Here is a 17517-nt window from a genome sequence, read left to right as displayed (position 1 = left end):
TGTGTGTGTGTGTGTGTGCGTGTGTGTGTCAGAGACACAGAGACAGAGTGACACAGAGACAGAGTGATAGAGAGACAGAGAGAGATGGAGAGAAACAGAGACAGAGACAGAGAGTCAGAAAAGACAGAGAGAGAAAGAGATCGAGAACTCCAATTCTAAAGGATCTGACTCCCTCTTCTGGCTTCTACAGGCACTGTACCCATGTGGTACACAGACACCCAAACAGGCAAAATTCTCATACACATAAAGAAAAAAAGAAAGAGAGAGAGAAAAAGGAAGGAAGGAAGGAGGAAGGAAAGAAAGAACGAAGGAAGAGAAAAAAAGGTAAATAAATAAAATTGAAAAAAATAATAAGATTAGACAGCAGAATGATGTCAACATTAATTTTCTACATTTGATAAATTTATACTAGTAAAATTTATTTAGGAAGAAAAGCATGTATAGTGTAAGTGTTAACATTTGTAGAACAGGATGATGGGCATTTGGGAATGCTTCATATTGAACTGCAGGGAGTCCTTAAATTATAATAGTCCCACTTGCAGCTTGTCGGTAACTTGGTGATTTGAAGAAAGAAGTCTGTGCTCAGTGGAAAGCACTCTTAGAATGTTGATTTTTTTTTTAATCTTTTTCAGAGCTAGCAATATGAAGTATGAGATTCTCTGAAGAAGTTCTTGGGCATCAGCAGCAAGCTACAGCTTTCAGCCCCTTGATCAGCACGGGAAAAACCCTACACTGCACAGTGAGCATACTGTACTGGCAAGCTGGGATGCTCGGTACCCGTGGTGTACTAAAAGTTTCTTATGGGCATATTGTTACAAAAGCGATGGAACTCGAGAAGCATCCATACATACCATGATTTTTTAACACTTATTCTTTAAAAAACAAAAAAGAATTCCAAAGATTTTAAGCAAAGAACTGTGATAGAAATACATAAATGTTAGTAAAAAACAATCTATAACTAATTAAAATTATATTTCAGGTAACTAAATCTGAATGTTTAATGCTCACAAACATCAAGGATATGTATATCTATAGTATGAAAAGCATCCAGAAAAACAGAATTTGGGCTTATTTATGTAACAAACTTTTTTATGGTATTCAAAATTTACCATGAAATGAATGTATGTTTGACAATGGATAAGATTTTTCACACACACTTTATTACTTTCTCACTTCTGGACATCAGTCTCTTCGCTTATAACACAAGGCAAGAAAGTTAGGCTTCGAGCCCTATCCCTCAGAACCACCCCTCATCATGTCCCGTTTGGTCTGCGTGGGAAACAGGGAAGAGACACGCCCTGGAGCATGCTTTCGTTTGTTTTAAGACTTACTTATTTTTATTTTATGTACATGGCCGTTTTGCCTGCAGGTGTGTCTGTGCACCACATGTGTGCAGTGCCTGTGACCAGAAGAGAGCAATGGGTCATCTGGAACTGGAGTTACAACAGAATCTTGCTAGCTACCAAATGGTGCTGGGAACTGAACCCAGGTCCTCTGCAAGAGCAACAAGTGGTTGAACAACCTTTGAGCCATTTCTCCAGCCCAAGCACATGTTTTAAAATTACTATTTGGCACAACAAAGTTGTCTAGCTGGGCATGGTGATGCATGCCTTGAATCCCAGCACTCAGAAGCCAGAAGCAGGTGGATCTCTATGAGTTCCAGGCCATCCTGGTCAACATAGTGAGTTCCAGGACAGCCAGAGCTACACAGTAAGATCCTGTCTCGAATAACAACAATAATAATATTAAAAGTAGCTTTGTCAATAACTATGCTGGGTATTTTACTCCTGTTTCCCACAACAATTATACAAATTGGTATTATTTTATGAAGTCACAGTTTAAGATATGAAGTCTCCCAAGACACAGTTACTGAGCAGAAAACAGGGACTCACAGTCCAGTCTGTCTGCCTTTGAATCTCAGGCCCACAATTAGCTCTGGGTCATTTAATCTCGACAGACATACCAGGTTCCTATCAGAGTGGCTACCACACAGACTCTGAGGCCCCATTTCTGGTGCTTGGGAAAGGATCACCGTAGGGGACAGAGACAGTGGGTGTAGAAATCACTGTTGGACCTGAGCCGATTTCATTCATTATTTCCGACATGTTCTCTGAAGCTAATCCCAGGTGCCACACAACAATTCATGTACAAGCTTATGATCAAATTACATGTGGACATTATCAAGTCACACATCCAGGTACTCCTCCAAACTTCCTTTTTACTTCTGTCCTCCTCTGTGAAGTTAGAGCTAGGAAACAAGTCAGTCTGGTTACATGCTATTAGCTAGTCTAGTGTCTCCATGATTGTTTACATTTCTTTACTCCATGGTGGAAAGAATCGCCATAATTTTGTTTAGGAACCAAAGTCCTGAACTGCACTGGTCCTGTACAAATGAATTACTAACTGACTGATCCTGTTTGTTGAACCTTCAGAAACTTTAAGGTTTTAGCAAGAATGACCTACTTTGTTCTGTTTACTTGCGAAGAGTAAACACAAAGCCTTAAAACTTGTGTGTGTGTGTGTGTGTGTGTGTGTGTGTGTGTGTGTGTGTGTGTTCCTATCATTAACAAAAGCCAGGCACGGTGACACATTCTTGTAATCCTAACACTTTCAGGAGCTGAGGCAGGAGGATCATGACTTTGAGGGAACCTGAACTATGTAGTAAGATGATGTGCCTAAAGGGACTGGAGAGATGGCTCATGGGTAAAAGCACTTGCTGTGCAAGCCTGAGAACCTGAATTCTCATTCCCAACATCTACAGAAAGAGATGGGCATGACTGCACACCCCTGTAACTCCAGCATTGTAGGGTGCAGGGACGGTCAGAGGTAGAGGAATCTCTAGACAGTCAGCCTAGCTGAAAGGTTGAGCTTCTGCTTCAGTGAGAGAGCCTGTCTTAAAGGAGGAAGGCCAAGAGTAACAGAGGAAGGCATCCTAAATCTCTCTCTGGCCTCCACATGCACATGTACCACACCCCCACACCCCCACCCACATCCCCAAAGACACTATGGTGGTTTGAAAGAAAATGCCCCCCTGCCGGGCAGTGGTGGTGGCGCACACCTTTAACCCCAGCATTTGGAAGGCAAAGGCAGGCAGATCTCTGTGAGTTCAAGGCCAGCCTGGACTACAGAGTGAGTTCCAGGAAAGGCTCCAAAGCTATACAGAGAAACCCTGTCTCAAAAAACAAAAAAACAAAAAAAAAGGGGGGGGGGCAGGAGAGATGGTTCAGAGGTTAAGAGCACTGGCTGTTCTTCCAGAGGTTCTGAGTTCAATTCCCAGCAACCACAAGGTGGCTCACAACCCTCTAAAATGAGATCTGGAACCCTCCTCTATCCTCCAGGGACACATGCAAGTAAACACTGTATACACAATAAATAAATTTAAAAAAAAGAAAAGAAAATGCCCCCCAAAGGGAGTGGCACTACTAGGAGGTGTGGCCTTGTTAGAGGAAGTGTGTCACTGTAGGGGTGAGCTTTGAGGTCTCTTTTGTTCAAACTTCCCTCAGTGTAATGGTAAATCAACTTCCTGTTGCCTGCAAGATGTAGGACACTCCGCTATTTCTCCAAAACCATGTCTGCCTGCATGCCTCCATGCTCCCTGTCATGATGATAATGGACTGAACCTCTGAAACTATAAGCAAGCCACCCAATTAAATGTTTTCTTTAAGAGTTGCCATGGTCATGGTGTCTCTTCACTGCAATGGAAACCATCTAAGACAGACACCATCTCAAATACACATGGATAGATATTGCAGAATGGGAGAAAATATTAAATCCAAGAAAAGCTTCAAAGCTCTGCCTTTTAAAATCAGTACTTATGTCTGACCACTTTTTTTTTTTTTTTTTTTTTTTTGGTTTTTCGAGACAGGGTTTCTCTGTGTAGCTTTGCGCCTTTCCTGGAACTCACTTGGTAGTCCAGGCTGGCCTCGAACTCACAGAGATCCGCCTGGCTCTGCCTCCCGAGTGCTGGGATTAAAGGCGTGCGCCACCACCGCCCGGCCTTGTCTGACCACTTTTATTTGCTTGCCAAGCTTACATAGAACACAACAGAAGATGATCCTAATTAAGTTCACCGGTGATTGATCAACTTACACGCTCGCTCACTAGCTTTGTAGTTATGAGTGTTTATCATGACACATTTCTCTAAATGATGGGCAGGAAAAAAATTGCAATGAAATACAATGCTTTGCAAATTAGTTTTATTTTACAACTTTCTATCAAACATATGAAGCCCAGTATCTATGATGTGTGGTTATTACAGACAATGATCCCCAGCAAACTTCTTTACAGTTTTCCGAACGGGAAGAAAATACAAACACCAAAATTTGATTCATAGTTAATTGCAGATTTCAAAAGAGACTGAAAAAATTTTAAAGTCTAACTATACAAGTAGGAACAGAGATCAACTAAATAGTACATCCCTTACCACATACTATTTGAAACTGTAAAAATTTTGCTTAGATTTAGTTATTCTTCCCAAAGATCAGTTTTTTAAAAGTACCCTTCATTTATTTACAAATTTCACTGCATTAATATCTAGCAAATGGATTAAATGCTAGGCTATTTAAAAATAAACGAATTGGCACAAAAGGAAATAATAAATTTATAATCAAAGAAAAAGAATGCTGACATTATATGGATATTAAATAAACAGTTTTCTACATAATAGAGATACAGACCACATTTACAGTAAAGCCCAGTAGATTTGCACTAAAATAAAAATGGACAGATACTAAAGAGAAATAAATATAAATACCTTGTAAAGAATGAAAAAGACATTATAGTTAACCAAGAAAAAATTGTAATGGTGCTATCCTAAACATGTAGAGACATCCTTACATAACAAAAGACAGGCAGAAGGAAAAGTGAAAAGGATCATCATATTTGTACACACCCACACTGGCACTTAACTAACACCACTGAAGAGCCTCCTTTAGAAATAAGGCGTCCACTAGTGAGCTACGTTTCCGATGAAAATCGCCACTTACCGTAGCTTCATTGCAAACTGTGCATTTAACCACGTGCTGGTGAAGTTTACCATCCAAGTTGATTAGTGACTGGCACACACGGCAGTTGATCACAGGAACACCACTGGCTCCTGGACTGGCAATGGCTGTGTACGGAGGTGGGAGTTCAGCTGAAAGGATACGACACAGAGTCAGAGTCTTCAAAATTACCGTGGCTAGTGTGGGCATAGAAGCATTAGACACGCAGTAGAAACTGCAAAAACATTTCCTCCACACTTAAGATGTAACACTAGCTGACCTGCCCTAGCTGCAGGGAGGAAACACGCATGTGACTGTGTTGTCAAACAGAATGATTCTTAACTCTGCTAAAACCCAAATTTTGATGGTTTAAGTCTCTTAACAGTGGGGAATTTCCTTTACTCAAAACATCCACCCCATTCCTCACGTTCATTTGTATAGGTGGTGGTAGTAGTTTGTGTCTAACTGAAAATCATATACTAGTGCACTTGTAATTGCAGTACTTGGTAAACTGAGACAGGAGGATAGCAAAAACAAAGCCAACCTGGACTACTACATGGGTGAAGGGACAAAAGGCTGGAGAGACCCAACTTTAACAACTGGGCTGTGACCTACTTAGAGACTAATCACAGTGACTTACAATGACATTTACAGCTGACACCCAACACTCTAAATGACCAGAGACAGCACTGTAAAATTTACTCCTTAAGATACTAAGAAGCCTGCCTATCTATCCACATGTGGATGCCTGCAAACAGCTCAAAGATAAGACCAAGTAACTTCTCTGCTAATTATTATACTGGCATTAAAAAATCCCCATTCCCTCCTAGAGCCAAGATCCCCTCAGCTACATCCTCTCTAAGAACCTGCCTTTCAATCAATTTTCACTATGACTGTTTGGACCCTTGGTAAATTCTTTTTTACTCACATTCATGTCACCAGCCCTCAAGACATTGTTTCACATGGCCATAAAAGACTCTTTCATAGAATAATAAATAAATAAATGTTCTCACTACTAGAAAATAAAAATAGTCAACACACTGAAGTATTATAATCTCTCACACATAGCATAAATTGAATACTGTTGTGCTTTCTCTATATATTGGGCCAGTAAAATGACTGACTATGATCAGAATAAAATAAGGATTATGAGAAAGTTAAAGAGAGAAAAATTAACCCAGGCAAACTGAACTTAACAGGATGAGAAAAAGATGGGACTATCCACATTTCAGACACAAACAAAATGAAGTAAATTTAACCATTTCTAGTTTCAAATGTTTACTTACCATTAAGAACATTAAAAGAAGACGTACGAGTTATGAGTAAAATAAAATGATGCCTGAGACGAGATAATCCAGAGACAACCACAACAAAAAGGGCTGGAAATTCATGAGTGACCAATGACAGCTAGTGAATATAATGATACAAAAGAACATGTGTTTCACATATTTTTTAACCTTGATCTTAAGCCAAAGACTTGGCAGGGAAGAAGATATTCTAAAGGCAGACTTGTGCCCCTCACCCCAGCTATCAGGTCATCACCTGTCTCTTTTTTTTTTTTTTCCTCCATGTGAATGGAGCTACAGTGAAGGAATGGACAAAGAATTCTGCCAAGCTGAAAAGCACTGGCGTTCTAAGTATACATGGGGATCTTATGAACCACAAAGCTCCCAGATTCCTTTCCCTTCAAAATGAAGCATCTGTAAGATTCTACTTTCTTTGGCCAGGGATTAGATAAAAAGCTGACATCATAACAGAAAACAGAGAGCCTGGCGTCTGGGTCCCTTCCTCCAGGAACTGCTTTGCCGTCTTATGGATAAATTCCCCCCTTTTCTCATGGCTGCTTATAAATTGCAAAATGGTCACAGGTGACATGAGCAGGAAATTAGGCATCCCTACCTACCAATGGACAAACTGCAAACACATCCCTTTTCCTTGACCAAATTTTGTTTCCCAATTTCTTTTCAAATACGGGGAAAGAAGGCGGCAGGTTTATAAACCTAAGTACCCAGAAAAGTAAAACCTTTGAAACCCCCCACGCCTCAAAGAGACACACAAACATACACACAGCTATTTCCTGATGCCGTAGTTTTGCTTTGTGAGATGTCTAAACTGGATTGAGTGGGTAAAGAGTTATGCCTAGTTTACAATCATCTGATATTCTAGAAGTAAATCTCACAGCTGCACCCTAGACAAAGGACGACAGGCAACTGAGAGCCTCCCTGAGCCTCTGAGAACATGAGAAACAGTCCTCCCTAGGAATGAGGCCTCGATTTGTTATCCTATTCCACGTGGTCAGCCCTGTAATCATATACATACAAGCAACACTAAACGGACTTAGTAATTTATGTATATGAGTGTGTGTGTGTGTGTGTATTTGTGCATTTATGCATATAGGTAACAAATAACAAAGAAAAAGAGGCAATGAATTTAAGAGGAGGTTGGCAGGGAGGGTGTACATGGAAGGGGTTGAAGGAAGGAAGGGAGAATAATGCAATTATATTTTAATTTAAAACACTTATTTTTCAAAAAAAAAAAAAAAATCAGCTGGAGAAAGGGTCCTGACACGGCACTCTAGGGAGGGGTTCCACAGGAACGCCTGGCCCCAGTCTGTGTTTTCTGTTTGCTCCTCTGTATGTGTGTTAGGCCCAATGCTTTAACTCATTATTTAGCCCAAGCTGGCCTTGAACTCATGATTCTCTGTCCTTAGCCTTTCAAATTCTGGGATTACAAGGCCATCAAATTGGTTCTAACTATAGGATATTTTTTAACGGTGCTGGAGATCAAAGCCTTGCACAAGCTAGGCCAATACTCTAAGGGACATACCTCTCCTCTGGGATCAAAAGCCTTTTTGATGTCAGGGATTATCTTAGGACGTCTACAAAGACCCACCCAACAAGTGACTGAAGTGCCACCAAAGAAAACTGACATGCACACAGAAAACAACTCCATGAAAAGAGCTACCTTTGAAATTCAGATCTGGAATCACGTGACATTTTTTTCAAAGTGTCAGAGAACAGTACAATTGGTATATTTAGAAGTCCAATGCGCTATCCATTGCGCCACGGAGAATCCACATAAGGAACCCAGCTCAAAGGAAGTCACAAACTTTAGACCGACAGCTTGGAACCTGCATGGGACCGACTAGACCCTCTGCACATGGGAGACAGTTGTGTAGCTGGGTGTGTTTGAGGAGCCCCTGGCAGTGTGATCAGGATCTATCCCTGGTGCATGAGCTGGATTTCTGGAGCCCATTATCTATGGTCGGACACCTTGCTTACCCCTGATGAAGTGGGGAAGGGCTTGGTCCTGCCTCAACTGAATGAACCAGGCTTAGCTGTCCCCCCACTTCCCCCTAGGAGAACTTACCCTGTCAGAGGAGCGGAAGAGGGGCCGGGGGGTGGGGGGAGCGGGAGGAGGGATGCGAGGGGGATCTGCAGTTGGTATGTAAAATGAATAAAATGAACAAATAAATAAAATCCACATATGGTCTTTTTATTGCATAGCCTTATTAAACTGACTGTTTTGCAGACATGTAGCGCCAAGTGCTGTGCAGTCAAATGATCCGTGAGGTGGATTCCTGAGGCAGCCAAGGTTCTAAGCAAGCGGCCACTTTGAAATGACACTATTGCTTACATTTCTGGGAAGTTTGTGCCAGAGCTCTGCCAAAGACTGAATATGAAAGAGAACTATACATGTCTTAAATCATAAAAACAGTTTGAAATCCCTGAAAGAACATTAAGGTTGGTCTAGAGTGACCCATCATGCTTAAAGAAGACAAGAGCATGTCAAAGCCACAGTGAGTGAAGAAGACACTTAAGGCCTTGCAATTTACAAACACACACACACACACACACACACACACACACACACACACACACACATACATTTCCAAAATTGTGAGAGAGAATAAAGGAAGGACGGAAAGAAGGAAGAGCGGGCTGCAGAGGTGGCTGAGCAGCAAAGAATGTTTGCACTTTTTCAGAGGACCTACAGTCTCCAGCACCCATGCTGGGCAATTCATAACCACGTGTAATTCCAGCTCCAAATGATCTGATGCCCTCTTCTGGCCTCCCCAGGTACCTGCACACAAGTGGCTTTCACTCACATAGATGCATACATGAAAATAACAAAATACAGTGTTTTTTTATTAGTATCTTATCATTTTTTGTGTGTATATAGGTATTCTGTCTGCATGTATGTCTGTTCACCACATGTATTCCTGGTACCTGAGGAGACCAGAAGAGGGCATCAAATCCCCTAGAACTAGAGTTACAGACAGTGGTAAGCAGCCAAAGTGGATGCTGAGAATTGAACCTGGGTCGTCTAGAAGGGCAGCCAGTGCTCTCAACCACCAAGTCAACTCTCCAGCTCCTGTGTCTCTTTTGGTTCAGGTTTTGGTTTTTAAGAATAAAATGTCAGTGTTGTAACAATCACTTGAAATACAAAATCCTCACTTGAAATACAAAACAATCACTTGAAATACAAAATTTATCCTCAAAGATTTGCACTATAATTTTTAATCTGCCAAACAGGAAAAGCCCTTAATGACAAAAATAAGTTCAAATCTGCTCTTTTGGAGAATGGTGGGATAACCAATGATGATAAGCATGCCTGGTTTGTTAATAGCTCAGTCCCTAGCACTGCCATGATGCCCCATATGTGGCTGACATTCACTACATAGTTACTGAAGCACTAAAGTGAGCTCATGAAGCACTTATGTTTATTGGGTACAATAATGTCTCTTGGAAAAATAAGACTAAATGAATAAATAACTACCAGTCTCCTCATTGGGGAGCTAGGGTCCTTACAAAAGAATGGCTCCACATTGGAGGGGGAAAAAAAAGAAGAAAGCTCTCTTCCTTGTGGAAAAATGGTCCTTCCAAACCTCGCCCTCAGAGGTGAGAAGCTGGGGACACCGGCTTGACCCGGCACACGAATGCAGTCAGTAGAGTGGAAGACACTGTGGCCTAACTGCTCCACTAGCCAGCCAGCACTTCTAGGCCTTTCCTTCCCATTGTCTGAGCATCACTCTAGTCCTAAGGCAATTTAGAGACACTGAGCTCTCATTTGGAATTTACCCCCAAGGAAACCTTCACCCACAGCTCTATCTCCTCCCATAAGAGACCTGCAAATCTGGAAATGTAGTCAGTTACTCCGACAATAATTGGGATTTAGATTTTCTCACGTCATCTATTTTCACTGTTTAAACAGCCAAGAAACCACTTGTACTTCAGTGAAATTTCTAGATAAAAAGGGTACAGTGATCTCAGAATTGCAGCTCACTAACTTTCAAGTCAAAAATTCTTTGTTTTTCAGTTTTGGTAGACACTTAAACAATGGTCATTTCCTCCATGCGGTTATATTAAATGAAAGATCTTGTCTTTCTATGTATTTGCAGCCCTTAATTCTAAACCACCCTGTCAAATCTTCAGGACCGTACCACATTAGAAGTGGAATCAATCTATGAAGTCTAATGTTTTCTCTACAAAGAAGCCAAAGCCTAGAGATGCTGACCACTGCAGGGCTCTGGAGAGATTCCGCCACTCCCAGAACCCAGTCACTGTTCTATAGGCAAAGACTTCATGTGGGGGAAAGGTGAAAAGACAAGGGAGGCGATGGAAACAGGCAAGACCCTATTAGTGAAGGCTTCTGAAGAATCAGATCTGGGGTACAGTGGATAAAGAAAAAGATGAAAGTCAGGGGATGTTAAAAATTGAATAGTATGAAGGAATCATTCTATGGTAAGGAAAACTTCATAGAAAAACCGAGACTCTGAAAAGACAGACTGAAAGCCAAGGATCAAAGGACATGCATCATGCTGCTCCAGAAATACTCAAGAGGAAGCAGAACCACGCTGCAAACCCACAAGTGATCAGATTGCAGTTTCCCATCACAAGCATCAGCATCGTTCATCTATTCTGGGCCAAACAGCCCTCCATTTTTGCTAATTCATCCTAGTGTATTAACCTGTACTCTCTGTTTACAGACACATCTCTCTGTATTTTAAAGGTTGGCACTGCCTCCCTGGCTGCTCTGACCTTTACTATCTCAATCACTCCTGCCCACTGAATTCACTTACTTCACCCAGACACTCACTATATCCAGCCGTACAGAATGTTGACAAAAATGCATGCATAACAGAAAAATGACATCAGATTAAAGTCTGAGATGGTCTAGGATCCTGCTACAGAGGAGCTGCCTGGGAGGAAGGTCTGCTTTATTCTCCCCTGGTTTCCATCTCAGGACCACTTTCCTCATGGTCATTGGGAGACTGCGGGTTAAAGACATAGTCAGCTGAGCTGTCATGGGACATCTGCTTTCAGTGGCCACTCCCTCCAATGCAGCTCAACACAGAGAAAGGGAAAGGCCACTCCTGTTCCTCCCCTTCCCAGAAACCAAAGAAATTACGTCATTTCAAGAGACTCTCGGGCTCTCCCAGAACCATGCCTCTGTTTGGAGGAGGTATCTGGCACTAATTCAACTAGGACGGTGCGTTGGTGATCAGGTTCCTGACCCTTATTCTGGGACCTACATTCACCATCCTTTGTTCTGTATTGTGACTACAGAGCGGAAACAGGGCAGCCACCCACCCCCTGACTCTGTAAGCTGCCTACAGGTGCTCTGTTAGTAGGTGCTTGAGGGAGTCTACCAGAGGAGGAAGGGACTTGTCTCTTCTGTTTGTTACCTGTTAGCTTCCAAACTGCCCACTGGTCATCTCAATGTCTGCCCAAGAGCACTCCTTCACAGTGGCTAGAGCACTTTCCCACGGCAACACTGAATCCTGTTTGCAGTCTTCAACTACTAACTTCACTGTGTACCCCAACTTCCAGACAGCACTTCCCTCCTCGGGTGGGTGCATGGTCTTTTCTAGCGTTCAGAGATACCAGGGCCAGCTGCTTGGTGTGTCTTCAGAAGCCATATTTCAGCTCTTCAGGAGCTTTAACAGTTTCAGTCTTTCCTTTGGTTCCCTGGGCCCTAACAGTGATCACTGCATTTTGTTACCTCCTGGGCACTTGAGGGAAAGATATTTACCTTTCAGTTGTCTAGTTAGCAATGCCATACCTAGCTAACGATTCTTTATATTAAATTCTGTTGAGTTGTTTCCATATTCTGATGAGATCTTGACTGCTACAGAAACTAACATAAGGAGACACCTCAGGAGAAACAAGGATGGAATGAGATAAGTGGTTGGATGAGTCTGGATTTGACCAGCATGCTGAGCTCCTCATCAATGAGAAACAGGAGGGTACTAATCCACAACGTATAGTGTCATCCTGATGAACCTGATTAACCCTGGGGTTACAGCTGATGTCTATGGCCGGTTCATTCGATTATTACAACAGTAATAACTACTGTACAGGCTGGAATATGAAAGAATTTACATGAATATACAGGTCCTTGAAGAAAAGAAGGCTCATATCTTCAAACTCTCAGCCCGTCAGAGAAGCAGACAACTGTTACAGCTTTAAAATTATCATGTATTTTTAATAAAGAAATGGTTACTAAAGGCATACAAAGAGACTCCCTCCCCTGGCACATGAACTCGGATTCTCTTCAGAGACCCCGACAGACTGTCTGTCTCTAGTGCTGAGACCTAAACTCTCAGAGCTTGCATGCTCTGCCCCTTTGTTTCTCAATAGATGGTATTAATATATCTTCTGATAAATTGCCTACTCCTCAGAACAAAAGAAGGAAGGAAGTGCCAGGTGATGGTGGTGACACCTTTAATCCCAGTACTCGGGAAGCAGAGGCAGGTGAATCTGAGTTCAAGGCCAGCCTGGTCTACAGAATGAGTTCCAGGACAGCCAGGGCTACACAGAGGAAACCTCGTCTCAAAAAAAACAAACAACCACAACAAAAAAAGGAAGCAAGCAAGTGTGAAGCCCTAATTAGAAACCAAACACAAAATTTAGTTGTGGTGATTAAAAACTATGTCAGGTAAATCCACAGGCTGAGTCTGCCATTGATGGCCAAGAAGAGCGCTGGTTACAAAGGAGTGGAATTCCGGATCTTGGAATGTATGCAAGCAGAGCTGAGATTACAGCCCTGACCCTAAGACTCTCACAAGTAGAAAATAGCTTTCTCAGGATCTGTGGAGGTCAGCCTTCCCTTGAGGGAGAGGGCCTACAAGGAGATGGCTGGCCATTTTCCTTCCGAGCAACCATCAAAATCCCTTATTGCCTCAAGAGCCAGGATGATGGCAAAATCTCAGCGTGCTTTAAAAGGATGAAATTGGGGCTGGAGAGATGTCTCTGTGATTAAGAGCATTTGCTGCTCTTGCAAAGGACCAGGTTTAGTTCTCAGCATCCACACAGTGGCTCACAAGCATTTGTAACTCCAGTTCTAGGGATCCAGAGGCACACACACACACACACACACACACACACGCACACGCACACGCACACGCACACACACACACGTACATACTGCAAAACACTGACGCACATAAAGTAAAATTAAATGAATCTTAAAAATAATTTAATAAATAAAATCAAACTCTAAAACAGAATTGACTTACACATTAAGAGAACTGCAAGATTTCTGGTGGTACATATCACCTCAAACCTGAAAATATTTTTGAGTAGATCTTCAAGGAATGAGCAAAAGTAGATAAAATATAATGCTGAATTGAGCCAGATTTTCTAGACTCATTCCTTGTTTTAAAGCTGGAATTAGCTGAGGTACATAGAAACTCACAGAGACTGTAGCAGCATGCACAGGGCCTGCGTAAGTTCAACCCAGATGGGGTTCCAGAACTGGGAAGGAGAAGCAGACACAAGCTCCCATACCTAACCAAGAAATTCTCTCCAACCGCTTGCAAAGAAAAATTTAGTTTAGTCCAGTGGAGTTTCAATGGGTGCATGAACCACACTCAAAGGTAGGCCCGATGCCCAGCAGTAGTTGGCCAACACAAAAGGAACTCAGTGTTATTTCTGTAGACTTTTGGTCTCATATGGTTTTGTTTGGGTATTTTTTTTTGTCTTGCTGGTCTTTTGTTTGCACCTTATGGTTTCCAATTTTGTGTTTTTAAGGTGTGTGTGTGTGTGTGTGTGTGTGTCTTTCTTATGCTTCTTTGTTTTTGTTTTGTTTTTTATTCTGATTTGACTGGTTTTTGTTTGGTTGATTGCCTGTTTTCTAAAGGGAGAAAGAAAGAGCTTGGAGCTGGGAGGGTGGGGAAGTGGGGAGGATCTGGGAGGAAGGGAAACTGTGTTCAGAACATACTATATGACAAGAATTTATTTTCAATTTTAAAAATATATACACATAGATGTATATATCACTAGAATTGGCTCTGAGAGTTTACTTTGCTGTTTATACGATGTCAAAACATTTGGACTATGATTCTGAAGAAGCAATCACAGGTTCAGAGAGTTGAGAATGTTAGAGTGGATTTCTCACAAGAAAGCTGTATATGTAAGTGTACATCACTACATCTCCTAAGATGGCTCACAGCATGCTCCCTTCACTAAGAAATCAAAAACTATCATTTCAAAGGTGGTGGTGGTGCACACCTTTAATCCGAGCACTTGGGAGGCAGAGGCAGGTGGATCTCTGAGTTTGAGGCCAGCTTAGTCTACAGAGCAAGTTCCAGGACAACCAGGGACGTTACACAGAGAAACGTTGTCTTGAAAAACCAAAATAGATAGATAGATTGATAGATAGATAGATAGATAGATAGATAGATAGATAGATAGATAGATAAACCAATAAATGAAGCATCATTTATAGGAAATCAGGCATCCTTGTGGTTACTTTCCAATACAGAGAAAACATAGTATGGCACAATACACTTAGAATGTGTCTTAGTTGTGTGTATGTGTTGCTGTGGCAAAAGCACCTTAAGGGAGAGAAGGTTTATTCTGACGCCAAGGATATTGACTACTGTGATAGGGTCCAGAGAGCAGGAGTTGAAGCAGCTGGTTACATCACATCAACATCAGGAATCAGAGAACAATTAGGAATTCCTGAAGCTCAGCTCCTTTTCTCTGTGGAGACAGTCCAGGGTCCTATCCAGGCCATGGTGCCACCCCCAATGGGTAGGTCTTTGTACCTTAACTCATGAAATCAAAATAACTCCCCCTCCCCCTCCGGGGCACGTCCAGAGTGTTTCAGGTGATTCTAGATTTCATGAAGTTGACGGTTAACACTACCCTCACAGATGGGATGTCTGGTGTCAGTAGGGAACAAGGACTGTAGAGTAACTTGTAAACTAGCAGACGTCAACACTAAAGACACAAGAGTACATGGATTATGAAGGAAGGTCATGCATTTTTCAAATACTGACTCACAGGGACCTTTGGCAATGACTAATTGAAATTAGCCAGGGATTAAAATGGTTAGCTAACCTGCAAAAATATTGCTTGGCTGTATAGAAAAAACTCTAGGTATCCTAACCAGCAATGTAACTTCAGAAGCTACAGCAGAACCACAGTCCTTCATCTGGTTTCCAATAAAAGCAGCTTCACAGAACCAGAGCATCTATATGGACTGGGTGACTTGTGATTGGGCGGAAGCATCTGCCTTAGTATATACACTGTGAGTCTTCCTATTAACTTCTGCAAAGAAAGCTGAAGTAACCAATTTGATTGTTTACAGAGGAAAGAAAATGCAATTCAACTGACTTTCAAATAATGTTCACTGTGAATAGACTCAAAATGGCCATCAAGTGATAATGGAGTCTTTCATTGGACACAATTCACAGTAGTTCCAGTACATCTTGGAACCCACTCAAAAGGTATTTTAATAGTTCTTGAAAACATAATTTACGCAAACATCTTGACAACCATTTAATTGCCACCTTTTTTCTCTGGCTCACGAAGAAGGCAGAGTGGAAGTCTCTGGAATTTTCACAGAAAGCAATACCACATCCCGGGAAGAATAGCAGACGTTAGAGTCATTATGGTAGACTTGAAAGGTGAAGAGGTGGCGATAAGAAAGAGAGAGAGAGAGAAGGGAAGAAGGAAAGAAGGAAAGGAGGGAGGGAGGGAGAGAGGGAGGGAGGGAGGGAGGGAGGGAGGGAGGGAGGAAGGAAGGAAAGAAGGAAAGAAGGAAGGAAACAACAAATGCTGGTGAGCATCTGGAGAAGTGGAGAAGGAAACCTAATCCACTGCTGGGAATATCATTAACTGGTGTAGCCACTGTGGAAATCAATACAGTTCTTAAAAGCTAAAACTAAAATTGACCCAGCTATTCAACTCCTGGGTACGGACCTGAAAGACCCTAAGTCAGCTTCCATAGAGGTGCTTGGGCATCCATGTTATGATACTGTTCATAGTATCCAGGATATGCTATGGAATCAACCTAGATGTCCTTAAATGGAAGAATAGATAATGAAAATGTACATGTACAAAACAAAATTTTTGCAGCCATAAAGTAAATGAAATTATGACATTTGCAGAATAATGGGCTGTATTAGAGATCATTATGTTGAGTGAAATAAAGCAGATTCAGAAAGAGAAATGTCATGTTCTCTCATTTACAGGATCTAGACTTTAAATATACGTGTGTCTATGCACATATATGTTTATGTATACACTCACATATATATGAGATGGCAACAGAAACAGGGCTATGAAAGATGTAGAAGAGGTTTAAATGGAGCAAGTAAGAGGTCAAGAAGCTAACAGAACATATGTGGCATTAAAATACTTGGAGAAGGAAGGATCACTGAAGGCAGTGAGAGAGCAAATTAGAGCAAAGCATAACGATTCTATATGTACAACAATGCCACAGTGACAATCATTACTTTGTATGGTAACAGAAATACAATTTGTTTTATAAAAGAAAAATCTGATGAAGGCAGAGCATGTGCCAGGGTTGCAAGTGGAGGAGGAAAGGATGTGAACACAGTCCTTTCTGCAAAACTTACATTTATTCCTTTAAGTACTGTAACACTTCCATATAACTTTACCATTAATGTCTTCCTCCAATCAACATCTCTAGAAAAATAGCCACACCTTATGTACAGCTTGAGACCAACATCGGTTTACATCCCAGGGTATTAGTCCTCCTTATAGGTGCTTACATGAAGCCAGGGTAGACCTGAGGCACCAACAAATCAGGTATTTCTATCAGTCAACAATGAATGTGAAATTTCTCTATGAACTATTATCATCTATCTTGCACTATCTTAAGGTCTCAGGTTATAGACTGTGTCAAAGAACGGCCACATAACTGGAGATCCTGGCAAGAAATACTTAATGACTTGCCAATAACCAACTCCTAGATAGCAACAGCTTCTGCTCTGATTTCTACTTTCCTTGGACCTGAACAATGCATTTCACCTGTGGAGTTGCTGCAGCTGCTTCCAAGACATGATGTCTTACAATGTATTTTTATCTTGCTTTTCAATTATTCCATTTGTTGCTATTTCCAGAAATACAAAAACTTCTGGCACTGATTTATGTGGAATCACACTGATTATTTGCATGGCTCCATTCTCAGTTTGACATTTATAATATTGCTTTCAGATACGTATGTCAAAAAAATACCTAGATTCTCCTTTGTTACATAGAACAAATAATTACTTCCA

General features: G+C 41.5%; 1 protein-coding gene across 1 annotated transcript in view; it reads right to left on the bottom strand.

The window, feature by feature from the left end:
- The window catches only part of Pip4p2 (phosphatidylinositol-4,5-bisphosphate 4-phosphatase 2), a 61569-nt gene that overhangs the window by 30968 nt on the left and 13084 nt on the right, over nt 1-17517 (bottom strand). Inside the window, exon 2 of the mRNA XM_059253886.1 lies at nt 4986-5134. Coding sequence (XP_059109869.1) covers nt 4986-5134 — 149 coding nt within the window. The remainder of the gene's footprint in view (nt 1-4985; nt 5135-17517) is intronic.

The sequence above is a fragment of the Peromyscus eremicus genome, chromosome 2 (genome assembly GCF_949786415.1).
Source record: "Peromyscus eremicus chromosome 2, PerEre_H2_v1, whole genome shotgun sequence".
In the NCBI taxonomy this organism is placed as follows: Eukaryota; Metazoa; Chordata; class Mammalia; order Rodentia; family Cricetidae; genus Peromyscus; species Peromyscus eremicus.
The sequence above is the reverse complement of the archived record's forward strand: the minus strand, read 5'-3'. Positions and strand labels throughout refer to the sequence as shown.